The sequence below is a fragment of the Vitis riparia genome, chromosome 6 (genome assembly GCF_004353265.1).
Source record: "Vitis riparia cultivar Riparia Gloire de Montpellier isolate 1030 chromosome 6, EGFV_Vit.rip_1.0, whole genome shotgun sequence".
NCBI classification, from domain to species: Eukaryota; Viridiplantae; Streptophyta; class Magnoliopsida; order Vitales; family Vitaceae; genus Vitis; species Vitis riparia.
Window position 1 is genome coordinate 13670501 of NC_048436.1, and position 14384 is coordinate 13684884.

Here is a 14384-nt window from a genome sequence, read left to right on the forward strand (position 1 = left end):
TCTTATTGTGCAATCATGTTTTAGAATACTTTACAAAAGAAAAGAAAAAACACTTTAAGATACTTTAAATTTGTTCAAAAAAGTTATTTATTTTTAGAATGAAATTAGAAAAAAAAAGAAAAAAAAAAGACTAGTTTAGTTTAAAATGGGCAAAAATGTTTTTACTAATAGTTACCAAATATTCCCCTTCACTTCTCAAAATTTTAGTTTAAAAATTCCCATGATAATAAAAACAAAGGTCCTACACTACCAACCATGTCGAATCATGCACTTGACCTCATGAAGTACAAATTTTCTGTGCTCAAATGAGGGCCCTACCCATGTGCCCTTTTTTACTTGCTTTTATTATTAGTATTATTCATCAACTTTTCCACAACATTTATTGACCATAAAGTCTGAAACAGGTATTGATGAGTTATTATTTTCCCTTTTTTTTTTTTTTTTGTACACACCTAAAATTCGAATTCACCATCATCACATAACAACATCATATAATACAAAAACATTCAAAAGCAAATAAATGTAGATATAAATGATAATTATTCTGCTTTATCTCTTAAATAGTTGTGGCAAACTCTGGTTAAAACTTTTGCATTGAAAAGGCATATCCCACCTAGAATTTTTGGACCACAAGTAGACCACCTCCAGTCATGGCCATTGTGCTATGCCTCACAAGCTTTGCGTGCATGGACGGTCTATGTGATAAATTCAACCACTGCATGCTCTGTCATGCATGGTCCAACACCTCCCTACCCAGTCCACCAAATCCCTTTCCAAATCAAGTCCAGCAAACACACACCCTTCCTAATTCCATTCCTAAACTTGTAGTAAAACTCAAAAGATGCTTACAAGTTGTACAATAATTGAGTTCTAAGATCAGTTCATGGCTTCTTGGTCCACTCCTAGGAATCCTCACTTACAAGCATCTTCCATTTTTAAAAGATTGCTTGTTTATCAGTTTCTGATTGTAATGAATATTCCCCTATTGCCAAGCTGGTAGATTCTTTGCTTTCATGTTTGATCTGATTAATAAAGAGATGAACAAATACTCAATTGACATAAATGAAAAAAAAACTCCCATGTTCTAATCACTTTCTGCTTTGGTACACCTCAACTAACATGAAGGAACTCCATACCAATGTAACATATTTCTTAGAAAAGCCCTTCTTGTATTTGAGGATGGCCATGGAAGATGGGCTATAAGGATCAATCTAATCATATGATGATACAACTTGGAACAAGATGATTGGTCAAACCAATCAAAATGACTTTGTGATCAAGCTATTTATGATCATCATTTTGTAGTAAATGCTTAGTCCCACAAATCTAATGAAAGCCAATTGATGTGTTTACATGCTTGTCTTGTGTAGGAGAGTATTGTAGCTCCAGAGTCATCTTCATAGAACATTAAAGCAATGAGCTCCTTTTTAATATAAAAGCCACTATGAATTGAATATAGCTTTTGGGTTCTTTATTGATTATGGTTTATGAGTCATAGAGTGTCTTGTCATTTATGTAGTTTGGGTTAAGTTGTGCCATTTCCCTCATTATGAATTATTACATGGCACTTAGACAAGGATTATGGCCCTAGTGGGAGTAGTTAGACAAATAAAAAAGGGTAAGGATGGTTGGTATTGGATTAGGTTGATTTTGACCATTTTATCTGACAATTAATCGATATTTAATGATGACGAGTAAACCTAATGTAGTGTGCGACATCATATCCTCATCTTTTAGGCATCCAACCAAATATGATATTCTCGTGACTTAAACTTGACTAATTAATATAAAAATCAATTGATGTTTAATAAGAATAAATAATTTTTTTTATAATATTTGATATTATATTGTGTTGAATTTTAGAAGCTGATATTTGAATGATTCATTCTCCAAACTTATCATCATATTGAATAAGAGGGTTTGAAGACACTCAAATTTGTAGTTCAAGAATATCATTAAATGAATGGATTTCTTTTCTTTTCTTTTCTTTTTTTGGCCTCTTCTCTTGCTCATTAAAGAACGAATATATTGATTAAGATGTATGGTGCAAATATTCTAAAATAAAATGGATAACCCTCTTTCACCAGCCACTGCAATGAAAGGGAAAGCAAAAGAACATATATTTGTAGTGAATGCCAACCAAACTTTTTGGGTCACCATCCCATAAGAGTAAATACTCACCCATGTGTGATCATCATCATCAAATGGGCCAAGCCAAGAACCGAGTTGACCAAACTACACATGTTTACTTTGCAGTAGGGACAACTCACTAAAACCCTAAAACCCTAAAACCCTAACATCCATCTCTTTTTCTTCATTTGATTTCATTTGATAAATCCATGAAAAATTTTACATGCCCAATTGCCCAAGTTCCAAAGTCCAAGGCTTCAAGGAAAGCTAAAAAGAGATTTTCATAAATATTTAGGCAAAATTGACATTTGAATAGAAATCTTCGTTTTATTTTTTAATATAATATCTAAAATCAAAGGATAAGGTGCCAGACAAAAAAGAGTTTTAAATATTTGTTGAAAAAATAGTCATAAATGTATATTTTAATGGTCGAAAATGCCCATTTGAATCAAAACTCAACTAATAATCTATCTATTGACCTAAAGACTTAAAAATGTTATATTATAAATCATGTACATTGATTTGATATGTAACCAATTGAAAAGTCCAAGATGTTACGTGGTGGATGAACCATAACCTGAACATCCTGTCTCACAGGTCAACAATTTATATTGAGCAAACCTTTACATGGTAACAAAGGTTTTGGTAATTGATGGGTTACCAAAATCAAATGGATCAACACTTCAAATTTCAAATCCCCATTAAGAAAGTCAGTTGACACACTCTTGAGTTGAGCTTGAAAGTGTAGGGCGTAGGGGAGAAGTCAAATTTGGGTTAGAAAATCATGGTAAAAGAAAAAAAAGGGAAAAGAAAGAGAAAGAAAAGAAAGAAAAGACAGGTAAGCAAATTGAAAATTATGGGAATTCTCCCCCACAATGTAAATTGAAGACACAAGGAAAAGGATGAATTGGTGGAAAAGTAAAATAAAATTGAGATGGAAACCACTTAACCACAACAAAAATGATTTTGTGGTTAGGTACAAGTTACAACTCAGCTGCCTAAAGGATGATGGTGTTTGTTTGTTGCTCTCTCTCACTCTCCCAGTTGACAAACCACTCCCTCCTCGTCCTGTCCTCTATATCTCTTCCCTTTTTCTTCCCCTTGTTGTGACAAGAAGAATATTTCTTAAATGGGTTTTGTATGATAGTGGATGTTTCAAGATCTAAAGAAAAATGCAAGAGTTTCAGGGGAATTTCTTCCGCTCACTGCGGCTCCAATGCAATTGAGTTGATGTGGTTCAGCTCTGGTTTAGCTGTCTCAAGTGGGTTTAGGTTTCATGGCCACTCTACACCCATTTTCCTGATCAGATGAAAGGAGCTGGTGGAGATGTTTCCAGGTTTTCCTTCAAACTCATTTTCTTTTTTTTCCTTTTTTCAATTTTTTTGGGGGTGGTGTAGCAGATCTGAGTCCCCCTCATTGTAGTTTGGATGTGGGTGTTTTCTGAGTTTTAATACAGTCAGGAAATAGCTCTACAATTGTGGTGCTACCACACAAATTGATGGCAGATCAACAACCCTGCACATCTGTAATACTGGGTTTTTCTTTTAGGTCATTGGGGCTTAAGCTTCAATTATTTTGTACTATTCTGTTGGTTTCAAGTGAGAAATTAGTTCATTATGACCTCACAACCATTATCTACTGAATTTCTATTGTGGGTCTCTGTCTTTGCCAAATTATTCCACCAAAATTGTTTTCTTCAGTGTTGTTTAATGGAAAAGACAAAAAAGAAAGAACATAAAATAAAATGGAAGTGTTGGGCCTTTGCTTTATTCCTACTAGCAAGTCTTGGTTGCTTTTGATGATTGTGCTTTAAACTTCTTTTTAGTACTGCATACTAGGGAAAGAGGGTTAAATTGCCCTCTATTTTCTTATGAGAAAGTCTAGAAAAATGAAGAGAAAAGTTTCTAACTTTGCTGTACTGATTTGCATTATGTATTTGACATGAATGTTCATGTTCAGGGCTTCTTTCTTTTGAATTTTCATAGCCCAAATGATTCAACTAATATTTGTTTCAGACTCTGTGTAGATCTTTGGCACTTTGTTCTGACATTCTACACTTTGTCTTCTGGTAATGAAAGTTGCATGTATGGTTGAAATACCTTTAATCCAAGAGATTCCTCCTTTTTGGTCAATCTCTTTTCATATTCTGTTTTCTTATTTATTTATTTATTTTTATATTATGAACCATAATGCTAGGAACTTGCGGCAATTCATGTTTGTGAGGGAACAGATTACCCTTATTTCCCCTTTTTTGTTATGGTTGATGTTCATTAATTTGTTTTGGTATTTGCTCCGTTAATGTTCTCGGTTTTTATATTGAACAGGAGAACAGAAAGGGCTAAAGATGGTACAATTTTACTACTACGGTCACTCTCATATACCCTGTGCCAGACAACTTCCCATGAAGCTCTTTTCCACTTCTTTGGTTTCTGCTTTTCCTTTTGTGGTAGCCACTCTTCTTCCTCTGGCAATTGCTGATCTGGATGCTGACAAGCAAGCCCTTCTTGACTTTGCTGATGCTGTTCCCCATCGTAGAAAACTCAACTGGAATTCTTCTACCCCAGTATGTACCTCATGGGTGGGCATCAATTGCACTGGTGATGGCAGCCGTGTGCGTGCCCTCAGGCTCCCTGGCATCGGACTTACTGGCTCCATCCAGCTACCACTCTGGGAAGCTAGATGCCCTCGAGATTCTCAGCCTTCGATCCAATCTCCTCACTGGGAAGCTTCCCTCTGACATCCCCTCCCTTCCTTCCCTCCAGTATCTCTTCCTTCAACATAATAACTTCTCAGGTGATATTCCTGCCTCATTTTCTCCCCAACTTACTGTACTGGATCTCTCATTTAATTCCTTCACTGGCAACATTCCACTAACAATTTGGAATTTGACGCAACTCACTGGATTGAACCTCCAGAACAACAGCCTTTCTGGAGCCATACCTGATGTCAACCCCTCAAAACTCAAGCATTTGAACTTAAGCTACAATAATCTTAATGGTTCTATCCCATCTTCCCTTCAAAGATTCCCCAATTCTCATTTGTAGGAAACTCTCTATTATGTGGACCTCCTCTGAATAATTGCTCCCTCATCCCCCTTTCACCTTCTCCTGCTCCTAGCTTCCCATCCCCACCAATGGCCTCTGAAAAACAAGGCTCCAAAAAGAAACTCAGTATGGGATTATCATTGCCATTGCTGTTGGAGGGGCTGTGGTGCTGTTTCTTGTAGTTCTGATGATCTTCCTGTGCTGTTTGAGGAAAAAAGATAGTGAGGGCAGTGGTGTGGCGAAAGGGAAGGCTTCTGGTGGTGGCAGGAGTGAGAACCCAAGGAGGAGTTTGGGAGTGGAGTGCAGAGCCGGACAAAAACAAGCTGGTCTTCTTTGAAGGCTGTTCTTATAATTTTGATCTTGAGGATTTATTAAGGGCTTCAGCTGAAGTGCTGGGGAAAGGAAGTTATGGGACAGCATATAAGGCTGTCTTGGAGGAATCAACTACAGTAGTAGTGAAAAGATTGAAGGAAGTTGTGGTGGGAAAGAGGGATTTTGAACAGCAGATGGATATTGTGGGAAGGGTAGGGCAGCACCCAAATGTTGTGCCACTCCGTGCTTATTATTACTCCAAGGATGAGAAGCTCCTGGTTTATGACTATGTCTCAGGTGGCAGCTTATCGGCCCTGTTGCATGGTATGCATTTTCTACTTCCCTTTACCTTCTAGCATAATCAGTCAAGAATCAAAAGGAACTCTGAATGATCAATCATGGTAACTGATAGCTGTAATACTTCTCAATTCTCAAGTAGACAATGTGTTGGTAAACATTTACATGCACAACCTGTGGACCACTAAGGACTCAGGGCTGGGAGTGTGATCACCCATGAAACTGAGAACCCTTTGTGGCTTTGCCGAGGTCTTCAAATGTGAGAATACATTATCATAATTACTACATATTTAAAGTAATTCTTCTGTCTCTTTAACTCACCTGCGCTGGGACGATGTGTTTTTCCTGAAAAAAAGAAATCATGGTTGGTATGAATTATATTCAAGACAATATGAAAATTCCAACAAAAAGACCGATATTAATTAATATCTTCCAGCAAGATACAGCACAAGAAATACTCCTACCCAAAGTATATCAAACTTAGTGTCATTATATTGTTTTCAGAGCAAAAATTACAATGTTTCCATGCCATTTTTCACAAGCATTAGCATGCTCTTAGGTGGCAGATTTTCCACTTTTAGTTCTCTATCTTAAATCCCTTAGGAAACCCCATTTTAGTGACTGTGTATTCATCTCCATGCACCTTATAGGATTGCAAACAATGGCACTCTGGTAGGCCTCGGTATCTCTTTGTACCATGTCACCGGAAAAGAAACAATAAAGGAAAGAAAGAAAATATCCATCAAAATTTTAATGGACTGATGGTCCATGATGAGATCTGTGTCAGATGTGTGAGTATTAAATCACTAAAAATACTTCTTATTGCATACAAAAGCGATTTCAAGGTTCTTAGCATTTGTTATTCTCATAGATTAGTGAAACCTTAGGGGCAATTGATTCCACTGATACCAGAACTCCCTCCTCCCTAGTTTGCAACAATTGATCAACTGAGTCAGGAAAAGAAACACTTTCTTGGAATCCCATGGAACTGGATCTGTTTTCTACTTATATTTCATCTTTAGACCTTAATGTCTAAATCCAAGTATATTGAGTTGCACTGCCCAAGTTCAAAGTTAAATTCATCCATATCTAGAGCTCAGATCTGACATTCTTTAGCTATCTCCAGGATACTACACTTTGGTCTTGAAGGTCATGTTAAAAGTACAAGTACCATATAGCTACTTAACATTATTAACTAGCAATTTCTCAAAGCAGGATATGTGAACTCATACTAAAGTTGATGATAGAGTAGCTTCATTTTGTGGGCTGTGGATCAATGAGTTGATCTTTCCTTCTCTTTCTGGGGAAGGGCACCATAAATTTCATTCGGTATCCAGGAATTATGAAAATCCAAGACCATGCATTTGATTTTTAGAGAAGGGATTCGCTACACATGAGATAGGCCTTTGCCCATGTATCCATCTGCATGAATCATGATAACTCCATTTGTGCAATCCATCCAGCTATCTAAGGTGGAACTTCTCTTGGTGAACAATTTGATTGATTATTCTCTTTATCCCTTGCATGCAGGAAACAGGCCTACTGGACGATCTCCACTGGACTGGAATGCAAGAGTGAAGATCTCTCTTGGAATTGCAAGGGGAATCACCCACATTCACTCTGTAGGTGGTGGAAAGTTCACTCATGGAAATATCAAGTCCTCAAACGTTCTTCTGAACCAAGACTTTGAGGGGTGCATCTCTGATTTTGGCCTAACTCCTCTCATGAACTTCCCCGCCACCCCTTCTCGAAATGCAGGCTACCGTGCTCCTGAGGTGATTGAAAGCCGAAAGCACACTCATAAATCCGATGTTTACAGCTTTGGTGTCCTCCTACTTGAGATGCTGACTGGCAAAGCTCCACTCCAATCTCCAGGGCGAGATGACATGGTTGATCTCCCAAGGTGGGTCCAGTCTGTTGTCCGGGAGGAATGGACAGCTGAGGTTTTGACATTGAGCTAATGAGGTATCAAAACATAGAAGAAGAGATGGTGCAGATGCTGCAACTTGCCATGGCCTGTGTGGCAAAGGTGCCTGATATGCGACCTGGCATGGATGAAGTTGTTAGAATGATTGAAGAGATCCGGCAATCTGACTCAGAGAACCGGCCATCTTCTGAAGAGAACAAGTCCAAGGACTCAAATGTGCAAACCCCATGATTGCCTAAAACTCGTTGCTGTTCGATTTCCAAGTTTCCAGTTATCAAGAAAAATTCATCCAATTCAGGAGTCCAGATTGAACATTTCTGTATACATGCCTAATAAGGTTTTTCCCAAGTGCTGAAAAAACCTTATCTGCATGTATGGCTTCTAAGAGTGTGAATCTGTCCTAGTTGTGCATTTTCTTAGGATTAATTCTAGAATTTTTTTTCCTGTTATTTGGTGGGTTTTTCTTTTCCTTGATTTGTTGTAATAATTATTCTCAAAACCATTATGAATTTATTGATGTTTTCCCATCAAGAACTTCTGTTGGAAAGAGGAAGAGGATTGTTTTCTCATCTGTAAGTTATGACTGACAGAATTTTCAACTGCATTATTAGAAACTTGCCTTCCATATCTTTTGGGTTTTTTCTCTTGATATGTAGACCTTTCCCAGGTTTAAAACATCTGGTTAGGAGAGGGGTTCCCTTTCCCTATGTTAAGGGGTCTCCTGTGGAGCGCCCACACCACTAATAGATGCAGGGGTGGATTTGCTTCTAGATGTTTTCAACAAAAATAAAGAGAGTAAAGTTTCAGTTTCATACCATATCATGTGTGACATCTTGCATTACACCATGATTGCTGGTGTTTGGTGGAGGCAAGGATCACAAAAGCAGTAGTCAAGAAAGAGAAGGTTGGAGTGTTGGAATCAAATTTCAAAGAGCAGGAGGGTGGGGCCAATCTGCCCAAGAGCTTGCCTGTTGGAGTTGTGTGCAAGAAGGCGAAACAGCATGTGATTGCTCTAGGAGTGGAGCCCTTGTGCAAAGTTAGATTCTTCAAATACAGGTAAATTCTCCCTATCTCCCAAACCCCTTTACTTTTAATTCATTCTCACTCCGAATTGTAAAAAGACTTTGTATATATTTGATTCACGGGAATAAGATAAGAAAACAAATATTATATCCTATTTTATATTTGTTTGGTGGTGACTTATTCTATGTTCAATGAAATATGGAATATGATAAAGTGGTATGAGAAATTATCCATTTTGGTTTTTATCTCTTTTATATGCGATATATTATTTCTATGTCATGATGGGATGTGCATATCAAAGTATTATAAATTTATTTTTTATTAATTTTTTATATTATATTACTTATGTCATAAAATAAAATTTTTTATTATAAAATTAAATTTGTGATAAAAATAACTAAAAATATGTATAAACATCATAAAATAAATTTAATATATGTATTATTTAATATTTTATATATTGAATAATATAATGTAAAAAAAAATTCAATTTATTAAGTTTAAATATTTTAAGCATGCATGCTGTTAAAACGTAAGAAAATTTTTGTTTTTTTAAATAAAAATATTAGAATGTAATATGATTTTTATTTTAAATATTGAAAAAATATATATATATTTCATGATATTTTTTTTTTATTTCATAAACTAAATATAAACATGACATAATATATCTTGTTTAATATAATGATATATGTAAATATAATATTTAAGATATTATATTTTATTAAAAATCATATATTATGATATACATTTTCTATAGGATATGATATTCAAAAAATAGATAAGCTATACCCTATCTTATTGTATGAAGTCAACCAAATGGAACATTTTATAACTCGTTCAAAAATGATTTTGATTAAAGTATTTTTAATATTTAACTTGATTACTTATCGGGTGATTCTTCAAACTTTTACCGAAATAATTTGAAAAATTTGTGAATAGGTGTGATTCTTATAAAGAAGAAGCACTTCCAACCATTAGAAAATATTTTTAATCCTCTCAAAATTCACTCCCAAGGAAACACCAGCTAGTCATTAATAATAAAGGGAAAAAGATATGTAACAAGCAATCCCAAAGTATTAAAATGAAAGAAATGGATTTCTCTGTAACATTGGGCTCAATACCCAATGATCTTTCTTAGTCTATGATGAATCCTGACAGTTTCTTATGATTTCCTTGTGGACGGAAATTTTCCATTGCAGGAATCCATTTCAATGAGAAAAATGTGTAGCAGGCGGAGTAGGGTTGTCTTAGTGGTAGGTTGATAGGTCTTGAAGAATCGCCAGGCCAAATGAAGATACTTCTTGGAAGGCTACTTTGAAATTTGAATTTCCTTTTAAGCATAAATGTATGGTCCTTCCATGGAAGGCTAAAGAGCCTTAAAGTGAGTTCCTTTCAATATTGAATTTATTATTTATGCAAATTTAACTTTTTATTTTCTTCATCATTTTCAATGTAAGGATAAGGATTGGAATTCAGCATGAAGTCTTCAAATGAGTTGAGGATGAGTGATGATCAAGAGGATAATTGCAGGAAGGACGAAGGACGGGTCTTTATTCCTAATTCAATAAGTACATTTCATTTGCATTGATGCTCTTGAATCTTGATTAATGGGGTTTTCTCACATGAAAATTCTTGGTGTTATTGAAATTTGATTATTTGATTATTTACAATTTTATTGTAGGAAGTTGATTCATAAATTTACAATACGATCAAGTCAATTGATGTGAATCAAAGGTGAATTGAGCATCTCCAATGTGAGTCTGTTGACTAATGGATTTTTAAATTAATTCTTTATTTCTTTTGATTTTTTTTCTTTTTAATTCCAAAAAAATAAAAAAACTAGGTTTCATGTCAGTAAATCATTGAGAAGCAATGGGAAAAAACCATTTTAACAGCAGCAAGGCAGGTGAAAGAATAATGAATGGGAAAAAGGGCGAGAAGGAGAGAGTGAAAAGGAAAGATAGGGATGACCAAAGAGATATGGATAGAAAACGCCAGTTGGAATAATGCAATTACCAAATAGAAGATGGAAAGAAAGAGAGAACCGAAAATTCTAGAAGGCAGCGGTTTTGGGGCCCATGGTATTAATCCTACTCTATGTATAACTGAGATTGGGGCTGTTGGGTGGTGTGATTGTGGTCTTGGATCTGCAACTGTAAAAGGGGTGCTTTCTTAGATTAGGGTTTGGTTTGGATTGTTGAATTAGGTGGGGGAAAAAACCAAATGGCATCCAAACGCATATCGAAGGAGCTCAAGGATTTGCAGAAGGACCCTCCTACCTCTGCAGTGCTGGTGGGTACCTTCCAACTTCAATTTTATTGTTTGGGTGGTGATGATGATGAATTTATAGATTTGTGCGGAGGTTCAATGATTCATGGGTTTTTAATTTTTCATGTGGGTACCTTCCAGCTCAATTTATGTTTGGGTGGTGATGATGATGATGATTTATAGATTGTGGGGAGGTTTCAATGATTCATGGGTTTTTAATTTTTCATGTGATTATTCATTGTGCAGGTCCAGTAGCTGAAGACATGTTCCATTGGCAAGCAACCATTATGGGTCCAACTGATAGCCCATATGCAGGAGGGGTTTTCCTTGTTTCTATTCATTTTCCTCCAGATTATCCTTTTAAGCCCCTAAGGTATCTTCCCTCTTCTTCCATCTTCTTTCCTCTATCTTGAAATGCCCCTCTATATTCCTTATATATCTGTTTTTGAATGTCAATGTAGTTTTTGGTAGTTATCTATGTGTAATAGACTGCTGTAGCTTGATTCTTTTGTGTGTTGACTTGGTGGTGATGCCCTTTTGTCTTAATTAATTTTATTAAATTATTTGGCGGTTTTGTGTTATGAAATGTGAGAAGACTGATAAGTTGAATATTTCAGGTTGCTTTTAGGACTAAGGTCTTCCATCCTAACATTAATAGCAATGGAAGTATCTGTCTGGATATTCTTAAAGAACAATGGAGCCCTGCTCTTACCATTTCCAAGGTTTGTTCAATCGGTCCCTTCTACCTTATCTCTAATTTACAATCATATCTGTGCTCTTTTAATTGGATTAACTGGATTGGTGGCAAGATAGTGCATAATATGTACTTGATCATATTGTATTGCTTGAAACAACTGCTGGATATGATTTCAAGATGTATATCTTATTCCATTCTCCCATATTACTAGCTGTAACCTATGGCTTTTCAGTACAGCGTTAGATTGTACATTCATTAGAAAAAAAAATGGAACAAAGAAAGGAAATTTTATAAAGATTGGTAGTTCTTTAACCATTCAATGCTGACAATCTCTAAATTTGGAACCTTTTTCTTTATGTAACCAATCCCTTGTAGTTGGGAATCCACACTTAATGGAGTTGCTGGTCTCAACATTTGTCCACACAGAAGATTTGGGTGTTCTAGTAAATCGCTCAAACTTTTGCCTGCAATGGTATTCCTTTAGGAAGTAATTTTGGATCATCGATTCCACTGATACTGAGTTGACTCCACCTTTTTTTGTTTGATAAGTGAGTTGACTCCACCTGAATAACAGTAGCCTTGGCTTCTTTTGTGACTTTGCCTTATGGAAAGAAATCCTCTTCTGTGACTTTGTTACACACTTGTAACTGGCTGATAAGTGAGTTGACTTAACCCAAGTAACCATAAGTTTGGCTTTGATGAAATTATAAACCATTCTGCAACTTATTTTGTAATCTCATCATATTAAAAATAAATAAATAAAATCCCCTTTTATAACACAAATATAGTGGAGGCATCTGTGTGAATGATGGATTTTGTTGATTGGATAGATTCTTAGTAGAAGAGGGAACTTTCCGTATCCCTTTTTTGGCCTTTTTGCTTGGCACCCTATGTGTACTTCCTCTGCACTCTGTGCACTTTGACTGTTAACTCTCTCTGTAAATTGTATCTATGGAAAAAAGAAACCACACACACACACACACACTTATGAGATTTGAATATAATTTGAAAATATGGGTTTTACTGGGTCAATCAAATTAGCTTCATGTTTCTTGAAGTTTCATAGATGTGTTCTCTTTGATTGATCAAACTTCCTATTTCCAAGGTTCTATTGTCAATATGTTCTCTGTTGACGGATCCAAATCCTGATGACCCACTTGTCCCTGAAATTGCTCATATGTACAAGACTGACCGGACCAAGTATGAGGCTACTGCTCGCAGCTGGACACAGAAGTATGCCATGGATGATGGGAAGAACCTCCAGCTTATATGTTGTAGCTCCTGGGTTTTCTGTCGATTTAGGTAAAATGAATAGACGGATTAATAGCTGCCTTTGCTTTCAGGAGTGGCAAATAGTTATGACTCGTTTTGTGAATTTGAATATGAAGACATTAGAACGGGTGGCAACTGTAATGATACTAGCTCGTTTTTGTTATATTTAATCTGTATTTCATGTTCACATGGAGAATTGTGCACCTTGGTGAATATTTGAATCATCTGTTTTTTCTGAATGTTGTGATTATTGAAATGGATGACTCTGCTTCATGGCCTATTCTATGTATACCTTCGATATTTATACATGGTGAACTTTGGTGGGTATTTGGGACTCACATTGGGTTCAAGGGGAGGAAATGTATCTTTGATTAATCCAGTGAAAATTCGGCTGTTTTGATAGAAGGAAAAAGAAAAGAAAAGAAAAGAAAAGAAAAAAACAAAGTCATATTAATGAAATGTGACAGTTGAATGTAAGTGAGTTAATGGCATTCAAAGCTTGTAACTTCTTTCAGATCTGTTGTCTTTTGCCTTCTTCAGCTTTTATGTCAATGGGCCAACTTTGCCATCCAATACCAGGCTGTCATTCTGTTCTTTCTCAAATATCTTTGGCTCTTTCTTGCTTTAAACTTGGATTTTTTCATTATTTTTCCTTTCCCATCTCTGTGACCCTACTTTGGCTCTGGTATATATTGTGCTGAAATGGTGCTTAGGGTTCTTTTACTGAAAAGAATAAATGGTAATATTGACACGCTTTTCTCTCTGAGACAAATGATGCTCGCTATTTGGTAACTAAATCGTGTGGGTTTCACATATTTGGAGTTATCTGTTTCAATGCGGTCACTGCTGGACACTTATACTGTGAAATAGTAGAATCACATGGGCTAGAAGATTCCATTTTTTTATTAATGCCAAAACATTACCAAGGAACTTAATGGCATTGAAAGCTTATGCTACCTGTGTTTGATGCAGAAGGGCATGGTGGAAAATGGATAGAGTTGAATGGGTGAGAAGGTGTTAAGAGGAGCTGAATGTTAATTTGCCTGCTAAATTATGTAATCAATCCCCCAAAAAAAAATGTAAAAGAAATTGGATATAAAAATTCAAAAACATTGCTGAAAGCTCTTGGAATAATTAGAAACTATGCTTTGACCAATACCTTGATCCTTGATTCTTTCTACATATCTTAGTCAATTGGTTCAGGTTTGAATCTACAAAATTCCTTATACCTATGTATCTATTGATGGACCAAAATCCTGATGACTTACTCATCACCGAAATCATACAAAACTGACCCAGCGAAGGATAGGCTACTGCACACAGCTGGACACAGAAGTAGGTCATGTGATGGTGATGAAAACACCTCCATCATATCTGTTCTAGCTCCTTGGCTTTCCTGTCACTCTAGGTA

The 14384-nt window shown here is 35.9% G+C and overlaps 1 protein-coding gene, 1 long non-coding RNA gene and 1 pseudogene across 2 annotated transcripts; all 3 read left to right on the forward strand.

Moving 5' to 3' along the window:
• The first annotated feature begins 3118 nt into the window (after positions 1-3118).
• LOC117916888 lies at positions 3119-8279 on the forward strand (annotated as a pseudogene).
• Positions 8280-10959: 2680 nt separating this feature from the next.
• Positions 10960-11475, forward strand: LOC117917007 (ubiquitin-conjugating enzyme E2-17 kDa-like). The gene is made up of 3 exons (XM_034833245.1): positions 10960-11098; positions 11251-11377; positions 11466-11475. The coding sequence occupies exons 1-3, from the start codon at positions 10960-10962 to the stop codon at positions 11473-11475; spliced, it is 276 nt and encodes a 91-aa protein (XP_034689136.1).
• Positions 11476-11594: 119 nt separating this feature from the next.
• Positions 11595-13158, forward strand: LOC117915785. Its single transcript, XR_004651441.1, has 2 exons — positions 11595-11726; positions 12807-13158. It is a non-coding gene; the product is annotated as an uncharacterized LOC117915785 (long non-coding RNA).
• Positions 13159-14384: the final 1226 nt, after the last annotated feature.